Genomic DNA, 19,310 nt, shown 5'->3' with positions numbered 1-19,310 from the left:
CTGACTGGTCACGTGACCACGCTGATGACGTACGAGCCATAAACTTTTTTTGTTTTGTTTTCAGGGTATGATTTGACATTTTATATTGGCTGTTATTGCAATGAACACGTGTGTCTCGTGTTGTGGATTTATGTAAGCCCAGTATCACTGTAATAGTCGTATTTTAAAGCGTTTTACTCAGGCAGTAAAAAGGCCACCTTTCTTGTCCATTGTGCACACCCCGCCTTCCGCCCGAATGCAGCTGGGATAGGCTCCAGCGCCCCCCGCGATCCCGAGAGGGACAAGCAGCATAAAATGGATGGATGGATAATTCAGAAAAGTTTTGTATTTTGTTATATTTTTGCAAGACTTTACCATAACATTTAATTATTTAAATCTTTCAGAAATGTTATACATATATTTACATTTTTATGTAAGACATTACCATGAAATATAATTATCTAAATGAGGAATCTTATGTATTTTGTAAATGTTTTTGTAATATTTTACCCTGAAATATCATTATTTAAATCCTATAGAAATGTTAAATATTTTTTTACAATTTTTTTGTAAAACTTCACAATCCATCCATGCATCCATTTCCTACCGCTTGTCCCAGGACTACTCAGGACATTCGTATTGTGAGGCACATGCACTAACCCCTGTGCCACTTCACCATGAAATATAATGATCTAAACTAGAAATGTTATGTATTTTGTTACATTTTTGTAAGACCATGAAATATTATTTAAATCCTGTAATATAATTATTTATATCCTTCAGAAATGGAATTTATGTATTTTTATATTTTATGTAAGACGTTACCTTACCATGAAATATAATTATCTAAATTAGAAAAAATTATGTAATTTCTTACATTTTTATGTAAGACATTTCCAAGAAATATAATGATCTGAATTAGAACATTTAATGTTATTTGTTAACATTTTTTGCAAGACTTTACATTGAAATGTAATTATTTAAATCCTTCAGAAATGTTCTACATATATTTACATTTCTATGTAAGACATTACCATGAAATATAATTATCTAAATTAGGAATCTTATGTATTTTGTTACATTTTTTGTAAGGTTTTACCATGAAATATTTAAATCATATAAAAATGTTAAATTTTTTTTTTTAATTTTGTGTAAAACTTCACCACGAAATATAATTATCTAAATTAGAAATGTTATGCATTTTGTTAAATTTTTGTAAGACGATGAAACATTATTTAAATCCTGTAATATAATTATTTATATCCTTCAGAAATGGCATATATGTCTTTTTATATTTTATGTAAGACTTTACCTTACCATCCATCCATCCATTTTCTACCGCTTGTCCCTTTTGGGGTCGCGGGGGTGCCGGAGCCTATCTCAGCTGCATTCGGGCGGAGGGCGGTGTACACCCTGGACAAGTCGCCACCTCATCACAGGGCCAACACATGTCATTTCTTACATTTTTATGTAAGACATTTCCAAGAAATATAATGATCTAAATTAGAACATTCAATGTTATTTGTTACAATTTTTTGCAAGACTTTACATTGAAATGTAATTATTTAAATCCTTCAGAAATGTTATAAATATATTTACATTTTTATGTAAGACATTACCATGAAATATAATTATCTAAATTAGGAATCTTATGTATTTTGTTACATTTTTTGTAAGGTTTTACCATGAAATATCATTATTTAAATCATATAAAAATGTTAAATATATTTTTTAAATTTTGTGTAAAACTTCACCATGAAATATAATTATCTAAATTAGAAATGTTATGTGTTTTGTTACATTTTGGTAAGACTTTACCATAAAATGTAATTATTTAAATCCTTCAGAAATGTTATACATATATTTACATTTTTATGTAAGACATTACCATGAAATATAATTATCTAAATTAGGAATCGTATGTATTTTGTTAAATTTATTGTAAGGTTTTACATTGAAATATCATTATTTAAATCCTATAAACATTTTAAATGTTTTTTTTACAATTTTGTGTAAATACCGCTTGTCCCCGAGAGGAACAAGCGGTATAAAATGAATGGACGGATAATTCAGAAATGTTTTGTATTTTGTTATATTTTGGTAAGACTTTACCCTAGAATGTAATTATTTAAATCCTTCAGAAATGTTATACATATATTTACATTTCTATGTAAGACATTACCATGAAATATAATTATCTAAATTAGGAATCTTATGTATTTTTTTTACATTTTTTGTAAGGTTTTACCATGAAATATTTAAATCATATAAAAATGTTAAATATACTGTATTTTTTTAATTTTGTGCAAAACTTCACCATGAAATCTAATTATCTAAATTAGAAATGTTATGTATTTTGTTACATTTTTGTAAGATCATGAAATATTTAAATCTTGTAATATAATTATTTATAACCTTCAGAAATGGCATATATGTGTTTTTATATTTTATGTAAGACTTTACCTTAGCATGAAATATAATTATCTAAATTAGAAAAAAATATGTCATTTGTTACAGTTTTATGTAAGACATTTCCAAGAAATATAATGATCTAAATTAGAACATTTAATGCTATTTGTTAAAATTTTTTGCAAGACTTTACATTGAAATGTAATTATTTAAATCCTTCAGAAATTTTATACATATATTTACATTTTTATATAAGACAATACCATGAAATATAATTATCTAAATTAGTAATATTATGTATTTTGTTAAATTTTTTATATAGACAGACAACATTCACACTCACCATGAAATTTAATTATCTAAATTAGGAATCTTATGTATTTTGTTACATTTTTTGTAAGATTTTACCATGAAATATAATTATTTAAATCCTATAAAAATTGTAAATATTTTTTACAATTTTGTGTAAAACTTTGCCATCCATCCATTTCTACCGCTTGTCCCTTTTGGGGTAACAGGGGGGTGCTGGAGCTGCATTCGGGCGGAAGGCGGGGTACACCCTGGACAAGTCGCCATCTCATCACAGGGCCAACACAGATAGACAGACAACATTCACACTCACATTCACACACTAGGGCCAATTTAGTGTTGCCAATCAATTACCATGAAATATAATTATCTAAATTAGGAATCTTATGTATTTTGTTAATTTTTCTGTAAGGTTTTACATTGAAATATCATTATTTAAATCCTATAAATTTTTTTTTACAATTTTGTGTAAAACTTCACCATGAAATATAATTATCTAAATTAGAAATGTTATGTATTTTGTTACATTTTTTCTAAGACCATGAAATATTATTTAAATCCTGTAATATAATTATTTATATCCTTAAGAAATGGCATATATGTCTTTTTATATTTTATGTAAGACTTTACCTTACCATGAAATATAATTAACTAAATTAGAAAAAAATATGTAATTTCTTACATTTTCATGTAAGACATTTCCAAGAAATATAATGATCTAAATTAGAACATTTAATGTTGTTACAATTTTTTGCAAGAATTTACATTGAAATATAATTATTTAAATCCTTCAGAAAGGTTATATATATATTTACATTTTTTGTAAGATTTTACCATGAAATATAATTATTTAAATCCTATAGAAATATATATAGATTTTTTACAATTTTGTGTAGAACTTCACCATGAAATATAATTATCTAAATTAGAAACTTTTATGTAATTTGTTCAATTTTTGGTAAGACTTTACATTGAAATATAATTATTTAAATACTTTTAGAAATGTTATATATCTTGACATTTTCTATTGGACTTTACCATGAAATATAATTATTTATATCCTTCGGAGATGTTATATTTTTTACACTTTTGTTCAAAACTTTACAATGGAATGCATTTATTAAAATTAGACATTTTTGTAAGACTCTACAATGAAATGTAATTTAAATCCTTCAAAAATTTTGTAAATGTTTTACATTTTTTTGTAAGACTTTACCATGAAATATAATTTTTAAAATTAGAAATATTAAGTATTTTATGACATTTTGTGTAATACTTTACTATTAAATACAAGTATTTAAATACTTCAGAAGTTGTAACCTTTTTACATTGTTGTGTAAGACTTTACTATGACAAATAATTTTTTAAACTAAAAATGTTATGTATTTTGTTACATTTTGAGTAAGACTTTACTATTAAATATAATTATTTAAATTAGAAATGTTCTGGAATTTTTTTTACTCCTTTAGACTTTACCATGAAATATATTATTTAAATCCTTCAGAAATGTTGTAAATGTTTTAATTTTTTTGTAAGACAAAATGTTATATTTTTACATTTTTTGTAAGACTTTACATTTAAATATAATTATTTAAATTGGAAATGTTATGATTTTTTCTGTGTTGGCCCTGCGATAAGGTGGCGACTTGTCCAGGGTGTACCCCGCCTTCCGCTCGATTGTAGCTGAGATAGGCTCCAGCACCCCCCGCAACCCCAAAAGTGAATAAGCGGTAGAAAATGGATGGATGGATGTTATGATTTTTGATACCTTTTTTGTAAGACTTTACCAAGGAATATCATTTTTTAAATGAGAAATATTAAGTACTTTATGACATTTGGTGTAAGACTTTACTATAACATACAATTATTTAAATCCTTCAAAAGTTGTAATCTTTTTACATTTTTTCCAAGACTTAACATTGAAATATAATTATTTAAATCCTTCAGAAATGTTATTTACATTTTTTATTCAACTTTGCCATGAAATAATAATTATTTAAGTCCTTCAGAAATGTTATATATATTTACATGTTCTATTAAACCCATCCATCCATGCATTTTCTACCGCTTATTCCCTTTGGGGTTGCGGGGGGCGCTCGAGCCTTTCTCAGCTACAATCGGGCGGAAGGCGGGGTACACCCCGGACAAGTCGCCACCTCATCGCAGTGTTCTATTAAACTTGACCATGAAATATAATTATTTAAATCCTTCAGAAATTATATATATCTATTTACATTTTTATGTAAGACATTACCATGAAATATAATTATCTAAATTATAAAATGTTATGTCACTTGTTACATTTTTTTGTAAGACTTTACCATGAAATATATTTAAATTCTTTAGAACTGTTGTATATCTTTCTACATTTTTTGTAAGTCTTTACATTGACATATAGTTATTTAAATAATTTTCGAAATTTTATATAGCTTGACATTTTCTATTAGACTTTACCATGAAATATAATTATTTAAATCCTTCGGAAATTATATATTTTTTACAATTTTGTTTAAAACTTTACAATGGAAAATATTTATTAAAATTAGACATTTTTGTAAGACTTTACAATTAAATATAATTATTTAAATCCTTGAGAAATGTTGTAAATGTTTTACATTTTTTGTAAGACTTTACCATGTAACATAATTTTTAAAATGATAAATATTATGTATTATCTGACATTTTGTGTAAGACTTTAGCATGAAAAATACTTTTTTAAACTAAAAATGTTAGGTATTTTGTAACATTTTTTACAATTAAATATCATTCTTTAAATTAGAAATGTTATGAATTGTGTTACTCTTTTTAAGACTTTACCATGAAATATATTTATTTAAATCCTTCAGAAAATGTTTTACATTTTTTGTAAGAAACCCACCATGAAATATAATTTTTAAAATTAGAAATATGTATTTTATGACATTTTGTGTAAGACTTTGCTATTAAATACAATTATTTAAATCCTTCAGAAGTTGCAACCTTTTTACATTTTTTGTAAGACTTTACTAATAAATGTCATTATTTAAATTAGAAATGTTATGATTTTTGTTACCTTTTTTTGTAGGCCTTTACCATAAAATATCATTTTTAAAATGAGAAACATTATGTATTTGATGACATTTTGTGTAAGACTTTACTATTAAATACAATTATTTAAATCCTTGAGAAGTTGTAATCTTTTTACATTTTTATGTAATACTTTACTATTAAATACCATTATTTAAATTACAAATGTTATGATTTTTGTTACCTTTTTTTGTAGGACTTTACCATGAAATATAATGAACAAAATTAGAAATATTTTGTATTTTGTATTTTAAGCCTTGGGAAATGTTTTTCTCCATTACATTTTTGTGTAAGAATTTACTATTAAGTACAATTATTTAAATACTTCAGAATTTGTAACCTTTTTATATCGTTGTGTAAAACTTATAAAATTATCATTATTTAAATCCTTCAGAAATATTTAAAAATAATTTTTTCTGTAAGACTTTAAAATTAAATGTTATTGAATTTTTTTTAAGAAATCATTTAAAACAATTACATTTTTGTGTAAGACTTATATAATTATTGAAAATCTTCAGAGATGTACATTGTGGCGACATTTTAGTGTTGAATTAAAAAAAGCATCGGTAAAAGTCACAGTTTCGTCGTGTCAGTCCTGTTACTCCGAACAAGTGGTCAAAAGGAAGTTGCATCATTCACATCCTCTGCAGGCCGTGAGATGGCCTAAAGTATTTTCTGTGTATTTTGACAGTTCTACTACAACTGGGGAAGTTCAAATCTCAGTCCTGTTACCTCCATGTAAACATTGTTGGTTGACTCACTGTAATGTGTTGCTATATTTCATGTAATTGCTCAAACTCCCTCCTGTTACTTTCAGCCCTCTTACTCCGATGAGCCATCGCCATAGCAACCTTGTACAGAAAAAACAAAAAGAAGAAGAATGTTTGCATCACTCAATAAAGCAAAGCAGAATGATGGTGACGATGAAATAACTGAAGTCGTCATTATTGCTAATATTACTGATGAGGCGTTCATGGCCCCTCGCTGGCTCCGGGTGAAAGCGTCGCCATGGAAACGTCTGCTTGGTCACATGGGGGCTGGAGTTAAGGTTGTCGGCTCTAAATGACAATAATCTCCAAGAAGAGCAGTACAACAATAATAAGGTCACTGGGTCATCCTGGAACGTTGGTCTTGTTTGGCACCTGACCAGGTCTCTGGGATCTATTACACAATACCCATCATGCAACACGGTCTGCTTAGTAAATATGTGCTTGATGCCTTTATTCAAAGTGGGTTTCAAATGCTACACAAACATCCATGGTGTTGACAGACAGTAGGAAGGGGATTCAAATGGCCTGACACATGAAACGTGACAAATTAGGGGGCGCACTATCCACTTTAGACTGTCTTAAAATGTGCTTTGTGGCAATTCCATTGCTATGCAGAGTGGCGCTTTCCATTGTTTTCAGCAGACTGCATTGCAAGATGCTTACCTTCCCTTCTTCCTCTTACACGAGACCCACCCAGGAATGGGTCCGTGTGAATCCCTTCTCTACTGCAAATAAAAGTAAGAGCTAAACAATGCTAAGTGAAAGTACGACTGCTACATGATTTCAAGACAAACTGAGTCATGGTCGGAACATTCTGGAACTGGAACCGTCCTTTCATGAAGAAGGTGGACTCACGCCAACATGCCATCAGTCCTTGAAAAGAACAATATGACTGCAGTCGACTCAACGAGCTGCATGAAAGCTGCCGTTTGACTCAAAAGACTCACGTGGCCAGGGCGAGTTGGCTCCGCTGCCCCGGTTCTCCCTGCAGACGGTCCCTGGCTTTCACTCGTCGGCTCGCATAAATGTGTTCGTCTTTTCCACATTTCTTCATAATCCAGGGAGTGAGTCATGTGACACAGTTTGTCTTTTTTACAACTTAAGAAATCAATTTGACTTCCGGGACAGTTTCAACACAAGGAGGAGTCCAATGATCTTAAAGGGGAACTGTACCTTTTTTTTTTATCACAATCCTTATGTGAGACAAGAACACGTATTTTCATGCATTCTAACTCACAAATAAAAGCTAGAAAAAGCTAGAAAAAGGTCAGCTAACAGTGGAGCGAATGAGAGTCGCTCTATTCCTTTCTAAAAAAGATCTAAAAACCTCCATCAAGGTCTGATATACACACTGCAAGTATATATGTAGTATCTAGTAACATTCATAATAACATGTCATATTTACATATTTTGTTAATTTTAAGTATTAAGCACAATTTCCCTTCAACAATAGCAAAACTAATACCCATGGCAGACTTGATGAGAGACAACAAAGACTACTATGGGACAAATGATGATCCAGAAATTTCTATTTTTGAGCCTGAATATAAGGAGGATGATCTACAAGTTTTAGAAACAAAACAGATGCAGCTTTAGTCAAACACTAAGCATCATGTAGAAGTATTGCTAAGTGCTAAACAAGATATACAAACAAAATAAAACAATACTTTACTGTACAATGTCTGCTCTCACTGGGATAAAGCCTGATAAGATGGTTGTATCTTCCCCTTTACATCAACAATTCATCATCATCCTCAAAGGGTTAAAAAAAAGTTTTTTCCGTGTCTAAGTTGGATGTCAAAGTTGACCAACTTGTGGGTTTATGACCACAACCTTCTACTATCCAGGTGAGAGACATTATTTATAATGTAGAATTAACTTTCACCAACTCACAGGCGATGCAGCAGCTCAATATGTCAATACAACAGCATAAGCTGGTTACTTCTCTGTGATCACGACGCTGCTAAAAGTAGTTCCTCAGCGATAGCGCTTGTAATAACAATATCGCTAAAACTTGTTAAGCGCTTTACATTGGTTGCATTGTTGGCTGACTTTTGCTATTGTGTATTGAGGATTTAGAATGCATAAAAAAGACATATGTGTTCTTGTCACACATTGTGAATTCCCAAAGAAGTACATTTCCCCTTGAAGAAGAAGATTTCTTTAAACATAATAAGCACGTTTCCTGAATGTGTGAAAAAATGCGGCCAATACTCCCAAAGAAGAAAGCGGCCATGTTTGATACATGTTTATGGAAAGACGGAGGGCGTGGCCGTCTCTCACCTGGTCTTGGAGTCAGACGTCTTCTTCTTTCGGGAGAGTTTGAGTGCTGATGTCCAAGCCTTTCAAAGTCTTCATGCTGTCTTGTCTCTGCTCCTCGTTCTTGTCTCCTCTTTCATCTTCGACCTGCCGCTGCTCAGTTCTCCTGGCCGCACACGTCTGCTCCTGCCTGTACCTGTGCATGCGCGCAGCGGGCACGTGGTCTTGGCTGCTGAAGAAGCTGCGGATCAGGTGCTTGGGCAGGCCCAGCTGAGCCGAGAGGGTGTGGACCGCCTCCTCGTCCGGGTTGAGGCCCACTTCTCGGGTGAAGCTCTGCAGGATGCCCATGGCTTCGTGGGACACCTGGGCCTGGTCTTCATGATCCGTCTTGATGCGGATCTCTAATCTGTCGCCGTCCTCCTCCTTCAAGCGGGGCCACTGCACCTGGAGCTTGTCCTTCAGCGCTCCGCCTTCTGCCGTCTGCTCGTCGTGTCCTGTGTCCGTCTCCACTTTCAGACAGTTCCAGTCCACCAGCAGGTCCACGTCGTCGCCGCCGCCCCCCGGGCCCTCCAGCGAGGCGTCCAAGTCGCCGCCGCCGCCGTGGCCGTGCACGACCACCTTCAGAATCCCCCAGTTGCCCCCGGCCTCCGACTCAGCTGGTGATGCGGCGCACGGTTGCCGTGGAGACAAAGGAGGTCCTGCTTCTGGGTGCAAGGCTTGATGAGGTTGAAGATGAGGCTGCTGAGTCAGCAGAGAGTTGCCTTGGTACTAGAAAGACAGGCATGCTACTATTACTAGTCAGGTAATATTAGTAGTAGAGCAGGTAATACTAGTAGTAGTGCAGGTAATACTTGTATTAGTACAGGTAATGCGAGTATTAGTGCAGTTAATACTAGTATTAGTGCAGGTAATACTAGTAGTAGTGCATGTAATACTTGTATTAGTGCAGGTAATACTAGTACTAGTGCAGGTAATACTTGCATTAGTGCATGTAAAAACGAGTATTAGTGCAGGTAATATTAGTAATAATAGTATTAGTGCAGGTAGTACTAGTAATACTAGTATGTGTGCAGCCAATACTAGTAATACTTGTATTAATGCACGTAATACTTGTGTTACTGCAGGTAATACTAGTACTAGTGCAGGTAATACTAGCATTAGTGCGGGTAATACTAGTTGCAGGTAATACTAGTAGTAGTGCAGGTAATACTTGCATTAGTGCATGTAAAAACGAGTATTAGTGCAGGTAATATTAGTAATAATAGTATTAGTGCAGGTAGTACTAGTAATACTAGTATGTGTGCAGCTAATACTAGTAATACTTGTATTAATGCACGTAATACTTGTGTTACTGCAGGTAATACTAGTACTAGTGCAGGTAATACTAGCATTAGTGCGGGTAATACTAGTTGCAGGTAATACTAGTAGTAGTGGAGGTAATACTTGCATTAGTGCATGTAAAAACGAGTATTAGTGCAGGTAATACTAGTAATAATAGTATTAGTGCAGGTAGTACTAGTAATACTAGTATGTGTGCAGCTAATACTAGTAATACTAGTATTAATGCACGTAATACTTGTATTAATGCAGGTAATACTAGTACTAGTGCAGGTAATACTAGCATTAGTGCAGGTAATACTAGTACCAGTGCAGGTAATATTTGCATTTATGCAAGTAATACTAGGATTAGTGCAGGTAATACGAGTATTAGTGCAGGTAATAATAGTAATACTAGTATTAGTGCAGGTAATACTAGTACTAGAGCAGGTAATATTAGTACTAGAGCAGGTAATACTGGTATTAGTGCAGGTAATAACAGTATTAGCGCAGGTAATACTTGTACTAGCGCAGGTAATGCTTGTACTAGTGCAGGTAATACTAGTAATACTAGTATTAATGCAGGTAATACTAGTATTAATGCAGGTAATACTAGTATTATTGCAGGTAATAGTACTAGTGCAGGTAATACTAGTTGCAGGTAATACTAGTAGTAGTGCAGGTAATACTTGCATTAGTGCATGTAAAAACGAGTATTAGTGCAGGTAATACTAGTAATAATAGTATTAGTGCAGGTAGTACTAGTAATACTAGTATGTGTGCAGCTAATTCTAGTAATACTAGTATTAATGCACGTAATACTTGTATTAATGCAGGTAATACTAGTACTAGTGCAGGTAATACTGGCATTAGTGCAGGTAATACTAGTACCAGTGCAGGTAATATTTGCATTTATGCAAGTAATACTAGAATTAGTGCAGGTAATACGAGTATTAGTGCAGGTAATAATAGTAATACTAGTATTAGTGCAGGTAATACTAGTACTAGAGCAGTTAATACTAGTACTAGAGCAGGTAATACTGGTATTAGTGCAGGTAATACTAGTATCAGCGCAGGTAATACTTGTACTAGCGCAGGTAATGCTTGTACTAGTGCAGGTAATACTAGTAATACTAGTATTAATGCAGGTAATACTAGTATTAATGCAGGTAATACTAGTATTATTGCAGGTAATAGTACTAGTGCAGGTAATACTAGTTGCAGGTAATACTAGTAGTAGTGCAGGTAATACTTGCATTAGTGCATGTAAAAACGAGTATTAGTGCAGGTAATACTAGTAATAATAGTATTAGTGCAGGTAGTACTAGTAATACTAGTATGTGTGCAGCTAATACTAGTAATACTCGTATTAATGCACGTAATACTTGTATTAATGCAGGTAATACTAGTACTAGTGCAGGTAATACTAGCATTAGTGCAGGTAATACTAGTACCAGTGCAGGTAATATTTGCATTTATGCAAGTAATACTAGAATTAGTGCAGGCAATACGAGTATTAGTGCAGGTAATAATAGTAATACTAGTATTAGTGCAGGTAATACTAGTACTAGAGCAGGTAATACTGGTATTAGTGCAGGTAATACTAGTATTAGCGTAGGTAATACTTGTACTAGCGCAGGTAATACTTGTACTAGTGCAGGTAATACTAGTATTAATGCAGGTAATACTAGTAATACTAGTATTAATGCAGGTAATAGGACTAGTGCAGGTAATACCAGTATTAGTGCAGGTAATACTAGCATTAGTGAAGGTAATACTAGTATTAGTGCAGGTAATAATTGTATTTGTGCAAGTAATACTAGTAATGCTAGTATTAGTGCAGGTAATACAAGTATTAGTGCAGGTAATACTAGCATTAGTGCAGCTAATACTAGTAATACTAGTATTAGTGCAGGTGATACTAGTACTAGAGCAGGTAATACTGGTATTAGTTCAGGTAATACTAGCATTAGTGCAGGTAATACTTGTATTAGTGCAGGTAATACTAGCAACACTAGTATTAATGTATGCAATACTAGTATTAGTGCAGGTAATACTAGCATTAGTGCAGATAATACTAGTACAAGTTCAGGTAATACTAATAATGCTAGTATTAGTGCAGGTAATACTAGCATTAGTGCAGGTAATACTAGTACAAGTGCAGGTAATACTTGTATTAGTGCATGTTATACTAGTAATACTAGTATTAGTGTAGGTCATACTACCATTAGTACATGCAATACTAGCATTAGTGCAGGTAATACTTGTATTAGGGCAGGTAATACTAGTACTAGTGTAGGTAATACTAGTATTAGTGCAGGCCACACTAGCATTAGTGCAGGTAATACTAGTATCAGTGCAGGTAATACTAGTACTAGTGCAGGTAATACTAGCATTATTGTAGGTAATACTAGTATAAGTGCAGCTAATACCGGTATTAATGGTACAAGTATTAGTGCAGGTAATATTAGTATTAATGGTTGTAACAATAGTGCGGGTAATACTAGTAATAATGGTTGTAGTATTAGTGCAGGTAATACTAGCATTAGTGGAGGTAATACTAGTATTAATGGCACTAGTATTAGTGCAGGTGGTATTAATAGAGTTGGTTGTAGTATTAATGGTACTAGTAGAGGTGGTACTAGTATTAGTAGAGGTGGTACCAGTCTTAATGATACTAGTATTAGTAAATGTGGTACGAGCATTAGTGGTACTAGTACTAGTATTAGTAGAGGTGGTTGCAGTATTACCAAAGCGTTGTCGTGGGCAGCCATGGAGCGTCTATCGGAGCAGCAGTGCCAGGAAGTGCACTCCTGCTCATAAATGGCGTCTCTCTCCAGCTGGGATAGACTCAGGAAGCGGTGGATCATGCACAGGTTGTCCCACAAGGTCCGGTTCTCCGGGCTGGGTTCCTCCTTCCAACGTAGCAGCTCGCACAGCCAGCCCTGCAGGAACGGCACATATATATTTACAGTATATATACATATTTACAGTATATATATATATATATATATATATATATATATATATATATATATATATATATATATATATATACATATATATATATATATATATATATATATATATATACATACTGTACACACACACACACACACACACACACACACACACACACACAGACACACACACCCACACACACACACACACACACACACACACACACACACACACACACACACACACACACACACACACACACACACACACACACACACACACACACACACACACACACACACACACACACATATATATATGGCTCCTCTATATTCAGCCATGCATTCATCCGTCCATGTGTGTTTGTTTGTGTGTGTGTGTGTGTGTGTGTGTGTGTGTGTGTGTGTGTGTGTGTGTGTGTGTGTGTGTGTGGATGCGCGTGTGTGTGTGCATGCGTGTGTGTGTGTGATTAGTCATCAGTCTGCAACACTTTGTGTTGCATTTCTGTTCTGCATAAAAAAATTCAAATAAATAAAGTTTGATTCATACAGGAAATGATAGAAAGTGACAGACCATTTGAACAACTTGACATACCCATATCAAAACAAAGAACTAGAAAAGTGAATGAAAAAACAACAAATCGGTTCTCATCATTCACTTGAGACGTTCATAAGACACAGTTCGTTCACCAACGTCACATGTCCAGGGCCCAAAATGAACTGTGTGCCGCAGAAGGACACCCCTGATCTAAAAGGACTCCTGCATCAACAATTTGCTCAGCACTAATTCTAATTTCACTTCATTTACTTTGCCATCTTACCCTTTATACCAAGGGTCCCCAAACTACGGCCCGCGGGCCGGATCCGGCCCCCCAGCATCCAAAATCCGGCCCACGGGAAGTCCCAAGTTAAAAAAAAGTGTTTTTATTTTTTTTTATATCTTTCCTTTCTAATCCATTTTCTACCGCTTGTTACTCTCGGTGTCTCCTAGCCGCTCAGGTAAATCATATTGTCTAAAAAATAATTTTCCCATCTATAACGTGATAATGTTAAATGTTGATGAACATCAATGTTAATTGGATTATAAAGACAATGTATATATATATATATATATATATATATATATATATATATATATATATATATATATATATATATATACAGCCCGGCCCCCGGCCAAATTTCTTTAACCCAATGCAGCCCCCGAGTCAAAAAGTTTGGGGACCCCTGCTTTATACAGTATTGTTCTGTGGCTGACAATGTATTTTTATTACTAAGATTTTTTGTAGTTTATAGTACTATTATAGTATAATTATGACTATAATTATTGTATTAATATATGTATGATAACAGTATCATTATGGTATTATAGTACTATCATTGTACTATTATAGTATTATAAAAATGGGAGCCATTACCTCCCTGCTTGGCACTCAGCATCAAGGGTTGGAATTGGGGGTTAAATCACCAAAAATGATTCCCGGGCGCAGCCACCGCTGCTGCCCACTGCTCCTATCACATCCCAGGGGGTGATCAAGGGTGTTGGGTTAAATGCAGAGAATAATTTCGCCACACCTAGTGTGTGTGTGACAATCATTGGTACTTTACTTTAATTATGATATCATAGTATTATTATAGTACTATTATGTGATTATATTAATATATTTATTATTATAGTATCATTATGGTATCACAGTCCTATTATAATATTATTATAGTACTATTATAGTATTATTATAGTACCAGAGGTGTGGACTTGAGTCACATGACTTGGACTCGAGTCAGACTCGAGTCATGAATTTGATGACTTTAGACTCGACTTGACAAAATGTAAAGAGACTTGCAACTCGACTTAGACTTTAACATCAATGACTTGTGACTTCACTTGGACTTGAGCCTTTTGACTTGACATGACTTGACATGACTTGCCACTTTCCCCAAAATCCAAAGCTTAAAAAGTTATTTGGGAGCGCTCCGTATTTTTCATTTTCTTCGTCTGTGTCTCTCAGCGTGTTGTTCCTGTCAGCTGGTGTGCTGTCAGTACAACAGCCAATCAAATTAGAACTACGTTGTTTTCATCACACAGCATTCATCCAATCAAATTGCAGGACAACCAATGAACAAGAGTTGGTCCAACAACGTGCCAGTGATAAACAATTATGTTAAAGTTGGTTTCGTTCGGGTATAAAAACTACGACTTGGACAACAAAAAACGAATTGCCGTATGCAAATCACCCAGTTCGAATATTACAGACGGAGACGCAACAACTTCCAACTTCGTTCGACATTTGAAGTTGCACAAAAAAGGGTAAGTTTTGAATGTAAGATAACGTTTATTGGCTAAGTAACGTGACTTTTATTTGCTGTGTAGTTAAATCAGTGAGGCTGCAAACTCACTGCTAACGTTATAACCATAGACATCTTATAAGTAGACGCAGCATAGAGCGCTACTGCCTACTGGCGCAGACGAGGCGCGGGGCCGCCATCTTGGAGTGGTGATCCGCTCCACTCACTGCAATTCATTTGGCAGGAGCAATGAACTGTCAGCGCATTTAATTCATTTTACCTCACTGAATACCACTGATTTTCACGCGCTTTTTTGTCATACGTGTGTAACAGACACATTTTTTGGCGTGTTTTATTATTCATAGTTTGCTTAACAGTAATATAATATTCTTATACGCTATAAGTGACCAGACGTCCGAGATCAAAACTGGGAATATAATCCCAGAGAAGAGGAAAAAAAACGGTAAGCTATTTTTAAGTTGAAGAAACAATATGATTAGGTTATATATACATATGCGTGTATCCTACATAAACAATGTATGAATACATTAGATATCTATATATCTTAGGGACCTATAGACTGTATCTCTGTTGCTTCAGCAGCAGAGAGTTTATTCTGTCTTGACACTTTGTATTGATATTTTCTATTACATTCTTCCCTTAAATGATAATGTTTGCAGTGATTGTTTTATATGTATTATTTTATGTAAGTCGCTTTGGATAAAAGCGTCTGCCACGCTTTTATCCAAAGCGACTTACATAAAATAATACATATAAAACAATCACTGCAACATTATCATTTAAGGGAAGAATGTAATAGAAAATATCAATACAAAGTGTCAAGACAGAATAAAACTCTCTGTGCTGAAGCAACAGAGATACAGTCTATAGGTCCCTAAGATATATAGATATCTAATGTATTCATACATTGTTTATGTAGGATACACGCATATGTATATATAACCTAATCATATTGTTTCTTCAACTTAAAAATAGCTTACCGTTTTTTTTCCTCTTCTCTGGGATTATATTCCCAGTTTTGATCTCGGACGTCTCGGTCACTTATAGCGTATAAGAATATTATATTACTGTTAAGCAAACTATGAATAATAAAACACGCCAAAAAATGTGTCTGTTACACACGTATGACAAAAAAGCGCGTGAAAATCAGTGGTATTCAGTGAGGTAAAATGAATTAATGCGCTGACAGTTCATTGCTCCTGCCAAATGAATTGCAGTGAGTGGAGCGGATCACCACTCCAGATGGCGGCCCCGCGCCTCGTCCTGCGCCAGTAGGCAGTAGCAACCAATGCTGAGTCTACTTATAAGATGTCTATGGTTATAACGTCATTGCAAACACGGCAATCTGTTGCGTCCACTGCAGTTTGCTACCTTATTCATACTTTTTGTCAAGTGATTTTTTTTTAAGCAGGGTTTCATGAGGTACCTATACATAACGTTACGTTAGTCAATGTATAACACACAGTAACGTGACGTTAGTCAATGTATCACACACAGTAACATTACGTTAGTCAATGTATCACACACAGTAACGTGACGTTAGTCAATGTATCACACACAGTAACATTACGTTAGTCAATGTATCACACACAGTAACATTACGTTAGTCAATGTATCACACACAGTAACGTAACGTTAGACGGCAGTCAGCAGCACCGCGTATTTTAGCCACCTACAAAAAGACAAACATAGTCAAATAAAGGTCAGTTAAAATGTATACTATATTAAGAATATGTGTACATATTGCATAGGGTCCTGACAACTAAAAAGTACAACTCTGTTCATTGTTATGTTCATATATTTGTTATGTTTTTCATGTGTACGCACACATCAACACACATACAGTATGAGATGAGATCAATGAGATAAGGTAAGAACAGGATAGAAACTGCTGTGGAACTAGTTACAATGCAATATGCCATGGAAATACAATGTTAACACTTTTGTGCAAATAAGTACAGTTGCACTTGTTTTTTTTTCAAATGTGTTTATTCTGTAAAGGAATGAGTTACATGTTTAAAATGACTGGTTAATAGTGCTATTTTGAAGTGCAATGTCAGCACTATCTTTTTCCCTGCAATTTCAAATGCACTTGTTTTAATAAATAAATACAGCGTTTTAAAAGCATACACAATCTGTGTAAATATATTAGTCTGTGGTTAAATGACTTGAAAGGACTCGAAACTCAAAATGCAGGACTTGGGACTTGACTTGAGACTTTCCAGTCTTGACTTTGGACTTGACTCGGACTTGCCCTGTCTTGACTCGGGACTTGACTCGAGACTTGAGGGTAAAGACTTGAGACTTACTTGTGACTTGCAAAGCAATGACTTGGTCCCACCTCTGTATAGTACTATTATAGTATAATTATGTTATTAATATATGTATTATTACAGTATCATTGTGGTATCATAGTACTATTATTGTACTATTATAGTATGGTTATGATATCATAGTATTATTATTCTACTATTACACTATAATTATGATTATATTATATTAATACAGATATTATTATAGTATCACTATGGAATCATAGTATTATTATAGTACTATTATAGTATAATTATGATATAGTATTATTATGTACTATTATAGTATAATTAGGATTATAATGATTATATGAATATATTAATACAGTAAAATAGTACTATTACAGTAGTACTCTAAAGCCAATGAAGAAGCACCTAAGGGGGTGTTGGACCAGCTGCTGTTACTGTGACCACGGCTGAATGACCTCCATGCATCTTGATGATACAAATTTCATCAAGAGAAGGAGAAAGAGAGAGAAAAAATATGTTTTCCTCCTTTGTCCATGAAGGGAAATGATCCTCCAAACAAAAACAATAACCATCTTATAGGGCTGCCATAAAATAGGAGAACAATAAACGTGCCTGCTTTCCACTTTATGCATACATGCTACACTATATATGGTCATAAATAAGCAAGCTGTGTGTGTGTGTGTGTGTGTGTGTGTGCGTGTGTGGGCTTGTATTTTCCTTTCAATGGGGACTATGAAAGTAATGACTTAGTGGCGGTGTGCTGCACTAATGATCCAACGAATAATGTTGCTGATGGATAGGATTTCTAGTCCTGCCCAGATGCTACTTTGTCACCCGTTTGGTGCCAAAGGGTGGACTGGCGGTCCTTTGACCAACAGAAAGGCGTACCTGGCTCTTGGACGCGGCCACCTTGGCGAACAAGGCCTGCGACACCTTGGCGCGCCTCATTTCCTGCTGAATCTCATCATAGATGGACGAGCTCACGTGGAGGATGCAACTGTCCGTCCTCAAAGCTCGCTCCACCGTTACTGGGGACAGTCTGGCCTGCAGGGAGAGAGAGAACCATTTAATTAGGGCTGTCTAAAAGAATGAGTTAAGTGATGTGGTTAATCACAAAAAATATTGCCTCATATAAGTATAAACGCAGATCCATCCATCCATCCATCTTCTTACGCTTATCCGAGGTCGGGTCGCGGGGGCAGCAGCCTAAGCAGGGAAGCCCAGACTTCCCTCTCCCCAGCCACTTCGTCCAGCTCTTCCCGGGGGATCCCGAGGCGTTCCCAGGCCAGCCGGGAGACGTAGTCTTCCCAACGTGACCTGGGTCTTCCCCGTGGCATCCTACCGGTCGGACGTGCCCTAAACACCACCCTAGGGAGGCGTTCGGGTGGCATCCTGACCAGATGCCCGAACTACCTCATCTGGCTCCTTTCGATGTGGAGGAGCAGCGGCTTTACTTTGAGCTCCTCCCGGATGACAGAGCTTCTCACCCTATCTCCAAAGGAGAGACCCGCCACCCGGCGGAGGAAACTCATTTCGGCCGCTTGTACCCGTGATCTTGTCCTTTCGATCATAACCCAAAGCTCATGACCATAGGTGAGGATGGGAACGTAGATCGACCGGTAAATTGAGAGCTTTGCCTTCCGGCTCAGCTC

The 19,310-nt window shown here is 34.8% G+C and overlaps 1 protein-coding gene across 1 annotated transcript in view; it reads right to left on the bottom strand.

Annotated features, from left to right (window-relative positions):
• Positions 1-6,923: 6,923 nt before the first annotated feature.
• satb1a (SATB homeobox 1a) overlaps positions 6,924-19,310 on the bottom strand; it is a 107,870-nt gene continuing 95,483 nt past the window's right edge. Inside the window, exons 10-12 of the mRNA XM_061982497.2 lie at positions 18,547-18,702; positions 12,860-13,054; positions 6,924-9,560 (exon numbers count right to left, since the gene is read on the bottom strand). Of these exons, the coding sequence (XP_061838481.1) occupies positions 8,829-9,560; positions 12,860-13,054; positions 18,547-18,702 (1,083 nt within the window). The 3' untranslated portion in view covers positions 6,924-8,828. The remainder of the gene's footprint in view (positions 9,561-12,859; positions 13,055-18,546; positions 18,703-19,310) is intronic.

The sequence above is a fragment of the Nerophis lumbriciformis genome, linkage group LG21 (genome assembly GCF_033978685.3).
Source record: "Nerophis lumbriciformis linkage group LG21, RoL_Nlum_v2.1, whole genome shotgun sequence".
NCBI classification, from domain to species: domain Eukaryota; kingdom Metazoa; phylum Chordata; class Actinopteri; order Syngnathiformes; family Syngnathidae; genus Nerophis; species Nerophis lumbriciformis.
This window is presented reverse-complemented; position numbering and strand designations above follow the sequence as displayed.